Source organism: Parasteatoda tepidariorum, chromosome 8 (genome assembly GCF_043381705.1).
Source record: "Parasteatoda tepidariorum isolate YZ-2023 chromosome 8, CAS_Ptep_4.0, whole genome shotgun sequence".
Classification (NCBI taxonomy): domain Eukaryota; kingdom Metazoa; phylum Arthropoda; class Arachnida; order Araneae; family Theridiidae; genus Parasteatoda; species Parasteatoda tepidariorum.
Window position 1 is genome coordinate 35,361,008 of NC_092211.1, and position 14,885 is coordinate 35,375,892.

General features: G+C 27.9%; 1 protein-coding gene across 1 annotated transcript in view; it reads right to left on the reverse strand.

Annotated features, from left to right (window-relative positions):
- The window catches only part of LOC107455980 (cell adhesion molecule Dscam1-like), a 428,665-nt gene that overhangs the window by 376,916 nt on the left and 36,864 nt on the right, over nt 1-14,885 (reverse strand). Inside the window, exon 2 of the mRNA XM_071184630.1 lies at nt 8,498-8,818. Coding sequence (XP_071040731.1) covers nt 8,498-8,818 — 321 coding nt within the window. The remainder of the gene's footprint in view (nt 1-8,497; nt 8,819-14,885) is intronic.

Consider the following 14,885-nt stretch of genomic DNA (forward strand, 5'->3'; position numbering starts at 1 on the left):
CTATGGTATACTGCCATACAAATCTTTATGGTAGCCATAGGCTTTTGGGGTTTTGCCATACAAATCTCTATGGTAACCATAGGCGTATGGTATCTTGCCATATAAATTTCTATGGTAGCCATAGGCTTATGGGGTTGTGCCATACAAATCTCTATGGTAGCCATAGGCTTATGGTGTTGTGCCATACAAATCTCTATGGTAACCATAGGCGTAGGGTATCTTGCCATACAAATTTCTATGGTAGCCATAGGTTGCCATAGATTACCATAGGCTTCTCTATGGCAAATTTTCCTAAGGGTATATATATATATATATATATATATATATTGATAAAAACTTAAATTATTTCAATACATAGTCTGTTTAGATTTTTTGGTATAAAACGTAATTTTACAATAGCCCGGCCCGGTTGGGCTACTGTATAACTAAAGAAAGCAGGCCTCCTTAAAGTTTAATAGTTTATCAAAATACCATGATTTAAAATGGAAGAGGTTTAGATTTTACTTTTGCCTCAAATGATAGTAAGAGTTCAACATTTAAAATAGTATTTTTGATTTATGTCTCAAAAAATTGATAATCTGAGGAGAGTAATAATATTTTTAACTACTAGGTAATTGTTTCAATTTCTACAGAGTTAAATAAGTTGAATTTCTTTAGAATATACAATCTTGATTTCTTGTAATTAATATTTTAAGTTAGTTAATGAAATAGAATTTTTAAAGCATTCTAGTTTCAATTATTTAATAATTTTTTAAGTACATATTAGAGTAGTTTATAAAAATCAATACAAATATTTTGAAGTAGTTCTTGTTTGAAAGATACAAACAATATAAGCATTTGTTTTAATGCATCAAACCATTCATCAATATTATTTTCCAATACCCTCAAATCAGGGAATTATGAAAATGCTAAATCGTTCTTAGAAATTTTTTTAAGGAATTAAAATACTTTTATGTTAAAAATAAAACTTTAATATCTCTATTTTATTTAGATTATTTAATTATGATATGTAAGATAAATATACCTTAAAACTAATGTAAGCAGCTTTGCTTAATTCAGGTATGTCTTTTTAATCACAGAAATATAATATCACTCAAAAATTAAATGAACAATAAATTCCTAATGAAATTTTTGAAAGTTGAGAACAGGAAGCTAAAATCCTTAACATTTTCAACTGTATTGCAAATTGTCAAGAATTTTCTTTGCTTTTAAACACGACTATATAAAGAATGAAGTAAGATTTCTTCAACCAATAAACTGATAGAGTCCATTAATATTCTTGACAAAGACGGATCGCTTTCAATAACTTTTGGTCCTTAATGGAAAGAAAAAAATGTGCTTAAATATTGATAGTAATATTTTTGTACATTTAAGACATGCTTATTGGTGCCTAAGTCGATTTTTTAAACTCTCAAAATATTGCGATAATCAGGGAGTCGACTTATACATCCTTAATAAGGTATTCGTTGATAGTAAAATATCTATGACTTAGAAAAACCTTAGATAGATATGAAAATAGATATGAAAACTAAGATAGATAGATATGAAAACTAAGATAGATAGATATGAAAGCTAAGATAGATATAGAACTCTGTATAAGTTTAGCCGTTTTAAAAACTATTTTTAATATGTTTTATGAAAATAATTTTTCCTTTCTCTCATCATATTTTCGTTACTTGTAAAGTTTCGTAGAAACACTTTAAATTACATTCAGAAAAAAATAGAATAAGAAATATTGACATAATTTATTCAAGAGTATTTTTCAATATATAACAAAATGAAAACTTTTAAAAATTACTCTAAATCTACATTCACTTCACTAGATATTCTAGATTATCTGTGTCATATTTAATAACGTTATGCATTTTTATTGGAGAGCAAATGTATCACATCCAGTGAGAACAATGCGAATTATTTTTAACTTAAAAAAATTTTGCAGAATTAATAGTATTTTTTATTTTTTGCTTCTAATTTTAAAAAAATTTTATATTGGATTTTTCAGCTGTCGACTTGTACACCCTAAATACCATTTTTTTTAAATTAGAAATAAGGGTCGACATTTGCAGCGGGTCGACTTTTTGACCGAGACATACGGTACATATTATATCATTATTCATTACGTACTATAAGTTAATTTTAAAATTTTTTGATTTAACTTAATTTTAATATCCATATTAATTCAATTTTATGTAACATTTAATAAACTACACGTTCATTTTCAAAAATTTAAAAAAATAATAATGAATCTAAAGCTTTCAATAGGAATAAGACATTTTTGACACCTAACATCTAAGACATATTACTACCATTTCTATGACAAATATGGTGAAAATTGAATTAAATGTAAAGTTTACTGACAGTTGAGTCTAGATCGGCTATGCTATGTCAAACATAAAACTATCTTTAACTAAAATAATATGACCGCTACTATAATTTTTTAGTTTATTATCATATTCATTTCAATTTAATTGTTGAAAGTTGGCAAGTTTTACGATCAGGAATTGCCCTCTAGCAATAGCATTACGTCTAATGATAGTAAATCAAATTAATCTGTATTTTAATGAGATGAACTTCTAAAAACATGTTTGTTTGTTTTAATTTGATAAGATAAAATCACCGGAAAAACACCAAATATTTTATCGAAAAAATTGACTTATATTAGTTTAATTTGTTTTTAAATAATTATTAATTCAGCTTAATTAATTTTGCACATGATATTGTAGCGTTAATTAATTCTGATTAATTTATTATTGCCTGTACAACGACGGATATTCGAATATAAAAAACAAAATATTTTCGTGACTCGACCTTTAGAGTTTAGGTAATATTTTTTCTTGCTATTTAAATTTTTTTAAATAAATTCACTTGAAATATAAAAAAAGGAAATTTATTTATTCCACATTTTTAATAGATATGCAAATTTTCAAAATAGCTGTTGGAGTTAATTTTTAAAATTTGCATGTGTGTACATTTTAAGAATTGTAGTTTTTAAGAGTAACTTTGTGTCTTAAATAACTTAAAATTAAAGCAACACGTGATGGAAGAACCCACTCTTCTTTATTATACATTAATACCTCTCTTATTTATTATGCATCCATACCTTTATAATTTATTACACGTTCATACCTATGCTATTTATTGTGCTAATATATTACCCAAAGGCTCACTTTCTGATTGACGCACTGTTTTCAGCCGATTATGATTTAATACTTTAGTAACAAATATATCACGTATCCAAAATAATCTTTCAAACATTCGAAAATTAAAATTAAAATTGATATTGTTCTTAAAATATCTTTAGAAAATAGAAACGTTTAGGCTTTAACTAAAATGAATAATGAAACTTAAATGCGTCCAGAGTAAATAGTATAAGTCAAAAAATTCGATCACTAATGTTCTTAAAATGGTTTTTGCTGGTTTATATACTGCAGTATCTTTTCTCACAAAATGATTTTTTTTTTACTATTCTGGGCATTCAAAGGGAAAAAACTATTTTAGTTCTAAAATTGTGTTACATTCATCAATTTTGTTGCACAAGTCATTCATAAAATTTCACTTTTCTTTTCCATAAGTCCTTCGAACAACACTTATGGAAACTTACTATTGACTGAAACTCCGCATTCAAAATAAAGTACTTTTTTAATGAAAACACTATTTACTGTGACTTATCTTGGAATATATGATGTTTTACAGGGAAAATTGTTCAAGATAAATATTTTTCAATCGATAAAGCATATAAAAAATTTTTAAAAATTTTATTTTATTTTTGCCTGAATAAACTTACATATAAAGACCAAATTCTTACATTTAATTTATTAACTAAATATAAACGAATTGTCTCTACACTGAAAAAGTACGGTAAAAAGTATTGGCATCCTGAATGCAGCATTTATTAAAACACTTTTGCCCAAAAATCCATTTTTACCATAGAATTACATACCGTAATATTTAATTTTCGTGAATCAGCTGATTTTAAAGTATATATTACAGTAAAAATTACGTTATGTCAGATTTTTTACTTCGTAAGACTTATGGTAAAATTGGACTTGACGGTAAAAATCAAGGTCACCCTGAGTGCCGGTATTTTTTACCATAATTTGATCCGTAATTTTAACAGTGTAGATTAACTTCACTCCAATTAACTACTTGGTTTTGTTATAAGCTTAGGGTATGAATGTGATTTTCATTAGAAATCATACTAAGTAATTTCATATTACTTAAGTCACCACGGCTCTACAATTTTATATGTATTCAAATCTAAATTTTTAGTATTAAGTTATTTAGTTTCTTCAACTATGACGACTATAGTAGACGAAATGTATTTCATTTATCGCCGAGTCTTATCTTGTTAGAAATCATTATATTGTAAATATTTGTACAATTTGAGAAATATTAGAGGTAACTCCTTAATAACTTATAATCTAATTGTCAGATTTTCATGTCTTATGACGCGATCTTAATGATTCAAAAAACTAAACGTAAGTATTCCAATTAATTATTGTTGTCCAAACAATATCTGTAATTGCAAAATAGTTCAATAATACGCAAAATAGTAATACGCAAAATAGTAGTACGCATAAACTCTTTTTCTGAATAAACATGTCGTTTTTTTTCGACGGAATCAAATTCTTGACCCTCGAAAAAATGAGAGGAGGTAGCTACAAAATGGAAAATATGGTATACGGAATGGATACCAATAATTTATTCGGGACAGTAGTCAGGACCTGACCAAATTATTGGGACCATATCTTTCAGAATGATAATCATTGATTTAAACCCGAAAAAAGAAAGGTATATTTTTTTAGACAAAATATGTTTTTGTTTCTGATTTCGAATATTTTTAGCATTAATTAGAATATTCAGATTAGGCTCTCGAGTCATCATAATCGAATTTTGATACGTTAAGGTTTAACCATTAGATAAAAATTTATTAAGTTTTTCCCTTTTTTATTTAGTTCATTGTATAATCATGAAAATTGTGCAACAGTCTAGGTGATCACTATGCAAAAGCATGTGAACTTTACTTAATGTGAATTTTTGATATTTCTTTTTTCCATGTTGGAATACTTGAATAAATAAGCATTTTAAATTCTTTACAAAATGTCATAGTTAAAAAATCATTGATACGATAATTATTTCACTCCTGATAGTTAACCTCGCTACTAATTTTGCACGAAATTTTTATTTTGCCATGTAAAATTACACTTTTTAAAATGATGTAAAAATTGTGTACTTTACAGTTCAAAAGATTTTCAATAACTTCAAAAGTTTATTAAAAAAATAATAAAAGTAATAAATATTAACTAAAAGTTAAGAAAGAAAATAATTTACTTTGGATTGACGAAGTTAATAACTAAGTGAAAATATTTTTCAATTTGCTTAAAAAATTCTCGAGATATGGTATAATTAGCTCAAAGTAAGATTAAAATGAAAGTTTCCCAGCAAATCCACATTCCGTTCCAACTTCACTTATTTAAATTTACATATATTTGCATTCTATCTTTATAAAATTTATGCTGCTCTTGTATATTTTAATAATAAAAAAATTAATTATAATTACCAATTTGTATGAAAGAATAAATACCTACTTTTATTTGTATTTATTTTATTTATTATTCAGTTTTGAAAAAAAAACTCTAAAACTGTTTCTAAGTTCTCATAAAAATACATTTCTAGAAATTATAGCATCACTCTGAAAGAATTCCAACTTTAAATATTTAAACAAAAGAAAGTTCCTTTAAGACTTTTCCATTCCCTTTCAGTTAAAATAGTACGCCATTGTTTAATAAAAATTTATGTATCATTCAGCTCATAATCAATGCATGAAGCCAAATGTACGAGGGAAAAAAATAAATAAAAAGTCCCATTTCCTCGTTCCAATTTTGTGAAATCTTCAAACAAAAAAAAAAATATTAAATATTCATATTCTCAAAAAAAACAACATTTCTAAGGATTAGACGACGCAAAGAAATACAATCCGCCTAAGAAAATTTCTCCCGTCTTCAATATTTATGCGTCCCCCTACATCGTAAAATAACTCCCAGATAGCCACAAGACAAAAGCGAAGTTCCAGGAAGACTTCCGGAAAGGCAAGTCCCTGTAAATTTAACACGCTTACTCCGCGACTGAAAACCAACTCTTCTGAAAACTGAAATATTCATCACAGAAGCTGCAAGCGGTGTTAATACAAAGATTCCCAAGTCCATTTACATTATTACCGGCAGCAGGACCCTTGGGGAACGTCCGGGGGATTATAATTAATAGCCCGGATCCGAGCGTTACAGAGGCAATCCAATTTGTGTAAGCGTGTCCGGGTGTCAGTTTGGAAGCAGAAAAGTTGACGTCAATAGAAGGTTGCTATGACAGCCTCTCAGTTCTTTATAACCAGAAAAGGAAAAGGTTTTCCCGGACACATAGTGTTTGAGATTATGTGTTGAATGCTTTTCTTTGCGGGAAGTTTGGAAAAGCAATTCTGGAGAGAGGAAATATTAGTTTTTCTTTCTGGCTGAAAAGTTATTCCTTTGCCTGATATTAATTATGCGACCCGCTGAAACAAAGAACTTTATTAGATGGTCTTTTCTTTTGATATGCAACTTTTATGAAGTCGCATTTAATATTCGGGACGTTTTAGAACTTCGTCTCCCGATCCCAATTAACAATAAAGCTTCTTTTTTTTTTAGTTAAGTATAGTTTAATGTGGGATTTAGAGTGTCTAATTTTAACAAGTTTCATAAAAGATTTGGGAAAGGAAAAGTTAATTTAAACTTTAAAGTGTATTAATTTAAAAATTAGTAAAATAGAATGATAAAAAACTATGTATTTGCTCCTTTTTTGCATAACTTATAAAATAGTTAGTGTTATATAAAAGAAGAGAAAACATTTATCGTCGGGATAGATACTTATATGTATAGAAAGAGCTTATAGTCAAGAAAAGGGAACGGTTTATAGCCGAAAAAGAAAGAGATTTATAACGATAAAAGGTAAAGATTATAGAGCCAGAAAAAAAGATTTATAATAAAAAAAAGTTTATAACTAAAAATAGAAAAGATTTATAACCATGAATCGCAACCACGAACAAAATCGAATAAAACGAAAATGGTTTACAACCAGAAAAAAATATTTTTCTGGTCACATAGTAGTTAATAATATATGTTAAATTCTTTTTTACAGGAAATTAAAAAAGGCGATTGATGAAAAACAAATATGATTTTTTGCTGAAAATTTATTCAAAGTCAAATATTAATTATGCAACGCTCTAAAACATTTTTTTAATCAAAAAATTATTCTGCGATATTAAAGATATGCATATTTATGAGTTTATCTTTAATATTCTAGTTATTTTGCAACCGTGTTCTCTATTTCAAAGAATAAGAACGTTTCTTAACACTTTGAACCGTACAAAGCTTTAAGAGTGTTTCTTATTTAATTTCGAGTGACTACAAGTAACAAACCACTACTTTTTATGAATTTAAAACAATTGATGTGGGTTGAAAATTACGTTTAATATATGTATCTCTAAATTTGCAGATTTTTTAATATTGAAAGATTCGACTTTACAATTTGAAAGATTCGACTAAGAGAATTTAAACTAGATATTTATGTTTACCAAAACTGACTGGTTTTTAAATATTTCGAAGAACTAATTCAGATTTTTTTATTGTAAAGTATATTCTTCTCAGAATCGAATAGTTAAATAAAAAAAATTTCATTGCTGCTGTATGTCTAATGTACAATCTTATAAATTCTTATAATTCAATTATTATAATTTTTTTCCAAACTATAAACAAATATTAATCAAATAATAAGAATATTTTTGCTTCTTTTAATTTCTTTCAAATTAATAATAATTAGTCTTTTTTTTAATGTTTTTTATTTATTTATCGTAAAATTAATACAATCATGTATAAAACTAGAACAATTAAGAAAATAGTTGTTAAGCCCAATATGCCACCTACCCTACTTAACCGGTGTAGTTATTTCACAGCTTAATAGGTGGCACCACATCGATAGATGCAACGAAATTAAAATAAAAAATATCTCTGAATACGCATTTTTTTTCAAATTTAATTTTACTAAATTTATTATTTATTTAATATAAATTATCTTTTTATGTAATTATAAGTGTTTAAATGTTATCTAAATTTTATTTTAATTAAATGTAATATTTTATTTAAATTAAAATATATTTTTAGCTGTAATATATACAAAAAAGGCTGTTTATACATATTTTTTTACTAGTTTTTTAAATTTAGTATTTTATTCAATATAATTTATCTGTTTATGTATCCAGAGGTTGCTATGGATTGTTGAACAAATATCGCTTGCTGCGGGAGTTAACTTTAGATACTTTAATGAACACCGATAGTCATTTTTATCAAAACTTGCTAATTTGCAGATATCTTACAAAATTTAAATCGATATTGACATACTATTTCGTCTCCAAATCCTCATTGAACTTAATCTCTGCAAGTAATATTTGAAAATTAAATATTCTTACCTGCTCTTACATGAACATCCCTGCTTCCAATAGTACCAACAATATTAGATGCAATACATCGATAAATAGATGCATGAATATCCTGTCGGTAATCTTCAGGGCCGAAAGGTAAGAACACCATTGAACCATTGGGTTTCAAATGTCTTAGTCCTGGTATATCCTCAACAACAGATCCAACACGCCTTACCCAACTGACGTGCGGGCTAGGGCGACCATGAGCAGAACAAGGTATTTCTACACCATTTGTATTGTAAAACTCCACTAGATAAGGCGGTTCCATTGAAAATGTTGGTGCAGCAAGATCAAAGCTGACAACTACTCCTGAAAATAATTACAGATACATGTTACTTAAAACCAACCATTTTAAATATAAAATAATACTTAATGTAGCTTATAAATAATGTAGACAATTCAATATTGTATTAAGAATACAGCGTAGAATTCCCACATAGAATTATTAAAAGAAATAGATGCAGTTTTGATAACTCAGAAAAATCTTTGAAACTTTTAGATATATTATTAGTACCTTAACCTATTAAATCTTTATAGTTTGTAGCAGTCTTAATAAGATTTAAAATTGAATCCCGTTTCCGTTTAAGCAATTGTGCATTCAAGAGTAAAATGCGGATTTGTATGAAAAAAATTCAACCAACACATTCTGTTTCCATTTACATTAATTCATCACACAGTGTATTCAAGTTCAAAAAAGTTTATTTTGTCCAATAATATGCTTCAAATAAAGATCATGCGAACTTTTCTGATACTGGGGTTCAACTCCGACCAAAATTTTTAACAGTGTGTTATAATGAGTGCTACAATCAGTTTCGGGACACTGTGTATTAATACTGAAAATGATGCTTATTTTAATACAAGGTGGCTACCTATCATTTTCAAACATTTTTTTTGTTGTCATAAATTTGTTTCTAGCATATATTAATCTTTCAACTCTACTTATAAAGAGATTTCCCCCACAATTTTTCATCTAACTTGCTTAGTTTCTACCTGAATTATCACTCAATAATAAATTTATCATAAGAATTGCATACACAAGCTCTATTACTGTAAAAATGTTATATAAATGTTACAGCATTAAGGCCTTGCCTATTTCACTCAAATTCATATAATGAAAAAAAAACGAAGTTTTCAGAGAGAAACAAAAGATCTTGATTATGTAACATTTACATATGTCTTATTTTTATTCACACCTTAATCAAAAGTAAATTGCGAGCAATATTATAATTATAAACATAATTTCACTTCAGTATACCTCATCCGATGCATCAAAAAATAGTTTGAAATATATTGTTTTTTAATTTTACTTCCAAATTATTCCTTGATTAATTATTTTTATCTTTCTTAGATTATAACAGAGAAATAAAATTTATTTTTTAAATCACTTTCGGAAAAAAAAATTTAACCATCTATGAAAGTATGAATAAAGTTTGCTTAAGTGACTTTAGCATTCTATTAGTCTAATAAGTCTAACTTTGGTTGAAAATTATTTATTAATTTTCTCATTTTTCTCACAATTTATTTCAAAGTCTGTAATTCATTTATCTCGCTCCTGCTTTTTCCGAAACACCGTCCAGTACTCTTATAGATACTTTGAGCCTCCTTCAAAATAAATGTCTATCTACATTTCATTTATATAAGTACTTCTACTGAAGTACTTGTAATAATGAATGAATGTGTAAAATTATGAACCATCTTTTGAAAGTATAAATAAAAATTGTTCACGTGACATTAATGTTCTATGTGTCAAATAAATCTATTTTCGGTTAAAAATTATTTATGAGTTACCTCACTTTACTCGAAATTTATTCCAGAGTTTGCAACTCATTTATCTCACTACCATTTTTCCAAATATTGTCCAGTACTCTCATACAGATACCATGAGACTCCTTCAAGATAAATATCCACCTACATTTCATTTATATAAGTACTTCTGCAGAAGTACTTATATGAATGAATGAATATATGAATGAATATGTAAAATTATGAATCATCTTATGAAAGTATGAATAAAAATTGTTCACGTGATTTTAATATTTTATGTGTCTAATAAGTCTATTTTCGGGTAAAAATTATTTATGAATTACCACACATATATCGAGATTTATTCCAGAGTCTGTAATTCATTTGTCTCACTCCCTTTCTTCTCAAATACCACCCAGTATTCTTATACAAATACTTTGAGTCCCCTTCAAAATAAATGTCTATCTACATTTCATTCATATAAGTACTCCTAAAGTCCTCGTAGCAGGTAGAACTTAGGAATATTTCATAACGAAATTGAATATACTCTCGCTACACCTCCCCCGAACGGGCGATTGGATGAACCATCAGAGCTTTGGACACTTATCACTCTAAGAAAGGCCATAAGGAAAGACCGGACATAAAATATGTCCATAAATCGGTCCAATGATGTCCATCGACATTACGCGGGAGATGGATCTTTTGGGGACATTGCTTTTTGTGTCGTTTGGAAAAGAAAGGGAAACCCATAAATTTCCGCTCCTCCAGAAAAATACGTAAGAAATTTCCGGTCTGATAGTGGCTTTTTTTTATTTTTCTCCCTATACAAATAGGTCACTTTATCAATAAGAATCTGAGATAGTGGATGTGTCAAAGGACTTTTTTTTTATTTGTTTTGGTGAAGGCCTATTGTTTTCCTCGAATTCTTGTTGTGGCTCCAGAGATACGACGAGTTAAGAAAAATCCGAACGAGTCACAATAGTCTTTTTGGATCGTATTTCAAATTTAATAGCTTTGAGGCTTATTGAAAGGGATTTGCTTGTTTTCTTTAGTTATGTTTTGTTGTAAGGTTTTGATATATCAAAATTACTTTTATATAACATAGTGCATCATGAATTGTCGCAACATTCAAAGCATATCACTACCCATGAGTAATTTTTTATTAGAACTTATTCAATAAATTTTAAATTTATAGGACAAGGCTTTAGCCAAAATTTGTATTGTTGTGCAGGACAATTAATATTATTATCACCTATTGAATGCATTCATTCTAAATTTAATCTCTCTCATTTAAGTCCATAAACTAAACTACTAAACTACTCTTTGACAAATTGTTGAAAAAAATTGAATCTAATTGAATCCGTTCCGTTCAAATTCTCGTCAATAACTTTAAAAATTGAATGAAATTCTTTATTCCATAAGATGACAAACTAAAACAAATTTTAGTTTTAATTCAAAAAATTGTATAAACTTTTAGAAGATACTTATTATTTCTTTTAAAAATGGCGTTTTATTATTTTTAATTCCTTCAACAGTATTATATTCTACGTATTTTTCCCAGGTAATGTCCAAATAATTTTATTATGATTTCTATTCGGAGTTAAAAAAGATACAAAGATTAAGAGAAAACTGATTTTAATTTATGAAAATGAGCAGTCAAATGGTTTTAATCAGTTCCGAATAATTAGTTTTCGCTCATGCTTTGAAGTGAAATTTCTTGAGAATAACTATTTTGTTTTGATGATGTGAGTAACGCTATAATCTCTTTGAAAGATATAAGAATCTTTGGCGATTGGTATTTGATAGAATCTAGCAGAATTTGTAGAATCTAAACTTCAGACAATGAATCACATAACAAGCTCGAGATAATTAAAAATATTATTCAATAAATTTAAATTACTCAAAGAGTTCAATTTTGAAGAGAAAAAAATTAAACAAAAAAAATGAAACAAAAATTGAATCGAGTCTTAAACTTTGAATTGATGCGAAAGCACCACCTTTTGCTTTTCTTTGAAACGTCTCAAATATGCGTAAGAGCAACAAGTATGTGCCCTTTTAAATAAAATGAACATTTGCTAGATGCTTAGTCTAGTTATATGGAAGCCGGAAATATTGATAAGTAAAGCTATGTTTTCACGTTAACAAAGAATCATTAATTACACTTGTTCAAAAAGTAGGTTTATTATCCAAAACTCTTCATGAAGGAATGTAATGCGACTACGACGTAATAATGTGAAGAAAAAAAACTTGACTTAAGTGCTATTTAAGACAATAAATAGTATTAGTGAACACATTTTATGAAAAAAGATATTTTTTATCTGCCTTTAAACTTGCCGTTGTTAGTTGTAATCATATTTACTTGATATATACCTCTGGGTTTTAAAAATATGAGGCAAATAACATTTTTGAATTATTGGTAACAATAAAATCAGTGTATGTGTTTGAATATCACACTTTTCGCCAAAATCTATAGACGAACTGATTTGGAGAGGACAATTTATTAAGTTAATGATATTAGTTATACATCGTTGGAATTTTCATTCTTAAATTATGGCAAAATAACCAGCAGTTGTCTGTCCATCCAACTGACGGTAAAGTTTGCGGAAAAGAACATTTTTTTACCTTTACGGATTTGAAACCGTTTACAGCTAGCATGGTTAGAAAACGATGAATACAAAACTATAAGGCTTTTTAATGATTTAGAACTAGTATGGTTTCAAAAGGATGGGAAAATGGCAACTGGACATTGGAGCTAAGTAGCAAATTGGGGAATGCAAATGGCTGGAAACTCTTTATGTGTGGAAAGGAATGGAAAAATATTGTGGTATCAACGCCAGAACTCGAATCACCAATTCTTAGCCATAGATGGCGCTACTGGAAAACAAGAATAATCGCACCACCTCTGCCTCAATGGCATACGTCAACAACAACTCGAACCACCTTTGTGTCTGTCACGAGACTGACAGATTAGTCCTCTCGGCTATAACAAAGCCTCCTAGATAGGCTTTGGCTATAATGTATAACCAGCTGTACGAAACTAAATGGCTTCATTAAGTGTATTCAAATGGCTTCTTCGATGATATTCTGGTTGCTTAGCTGTATAAGGTGAAAGCAGTTAATAAACGGTTTTCTCACCTTTAGCAGTTCAATACCGCCTTATTTTGTTTTACTATTTTGTATGGATACGGTAAAATAACAATTAAATAAATGTTATTTGATCATCTTTTTCTGTGAAGTTTTAAAAACTGTATGAATTAGAGTTATGAATATTTCTTCTGCAGCATTTCTAATATTGATAATTCAAAAAGCACACATGTAAAGCAAATAATAGTACATCTAATATATAGTTTTACTTGATAAAACTTTAAAGACGTAATCATATATTTCAGTAATATATTTTACTTATTCTTATCAAAAATATATTGTGAAATGTATTGAAATGCATTTTTATGGATATGTGCTGAAATTAATTCAATTTCTCTTAAATTGCCTTTTACTTAATCAAGCGTCTCCTTTTCTATAGTTATGCCAATTTAAAATACATCTAATTACTAGTACAAAAGAACATATCGTTAGACAAATTAAGAAGCATACTTTGTGCTATGAATGAAGAAAGCAGAATAACACAAAAAAACATAAACGAAGGCACAAAAATCGACATATTTCCTCAGTGTCGAAACACAAAATATGTTATTATACTAAGAGAGGAGATAAAAAGAAAGTTTTTAAGACAAAATTTGCGTATCGACATTGAGAAAGGTTCTAGCTTTTAGGGTGTCTTTGAGAAATCAGCTTGTTTTCTGAATTACTTGAATAATAAAAGTCAATAGAATTGTATAAGGCTCCAAAAAACGGATCATCATGAATAACTTTTGATCTAACGATCGGATCTTCACGTTCTGGGTTTCATTCTTAATGATGTGAGTTGGCGATCTCAAATATGCTAATTAATAAGTGCAGACGATATTTTAAGTTACGAAATCAGGCAGAAAAAATGTATTTTCTCTTAATAAGCATACCTTTTTTTTTTCACCGGATACCGATTCATGACCACCCAAAATACAGGGAGTAGCCGTAATCTGAGATATATGATCCCCATAATCTGGTCAAGAGAGCAATTCAAAGTTTAGACCTCTTTATGTTGATTTTACTTTTCGCATTTTTCGCCATATCTCGAAAACTTTTTAAGCGAATTTTGGCACACAATTATTAAATCCGTTTATCCAAAGATAATTCTATGCAAAAGATAAATTCTAGTAAATGTTTGTTATTTTTATGTCTTGTTTTAATTATAGTGGGAAAAAATTTGAATTGTAAGGTACACAATTGTTACATCATTTGTAAGTATGTTATTTTACGTGACGAAATACAAAATGTGAGCAAAATTGGTAGAATAGTTTCCGAAAACCAAATTTATGTATACTTCTTTTATAGAACTACTTTTAACTATACGAATTCAAATTTTAGAAAAATATTCACGATCATGCATTAGTAAAATTATGTAAAATAAGAAGAATTTTACTTTTTAAAAAGTTTCCCTGAAGTAAAAAAAAGTTCTATTTTTTACTTTTATTTTAAAATAAGTGTGATCTATAACCATTATCACATTTTCCAGCCATGTTAACTTTTTTAA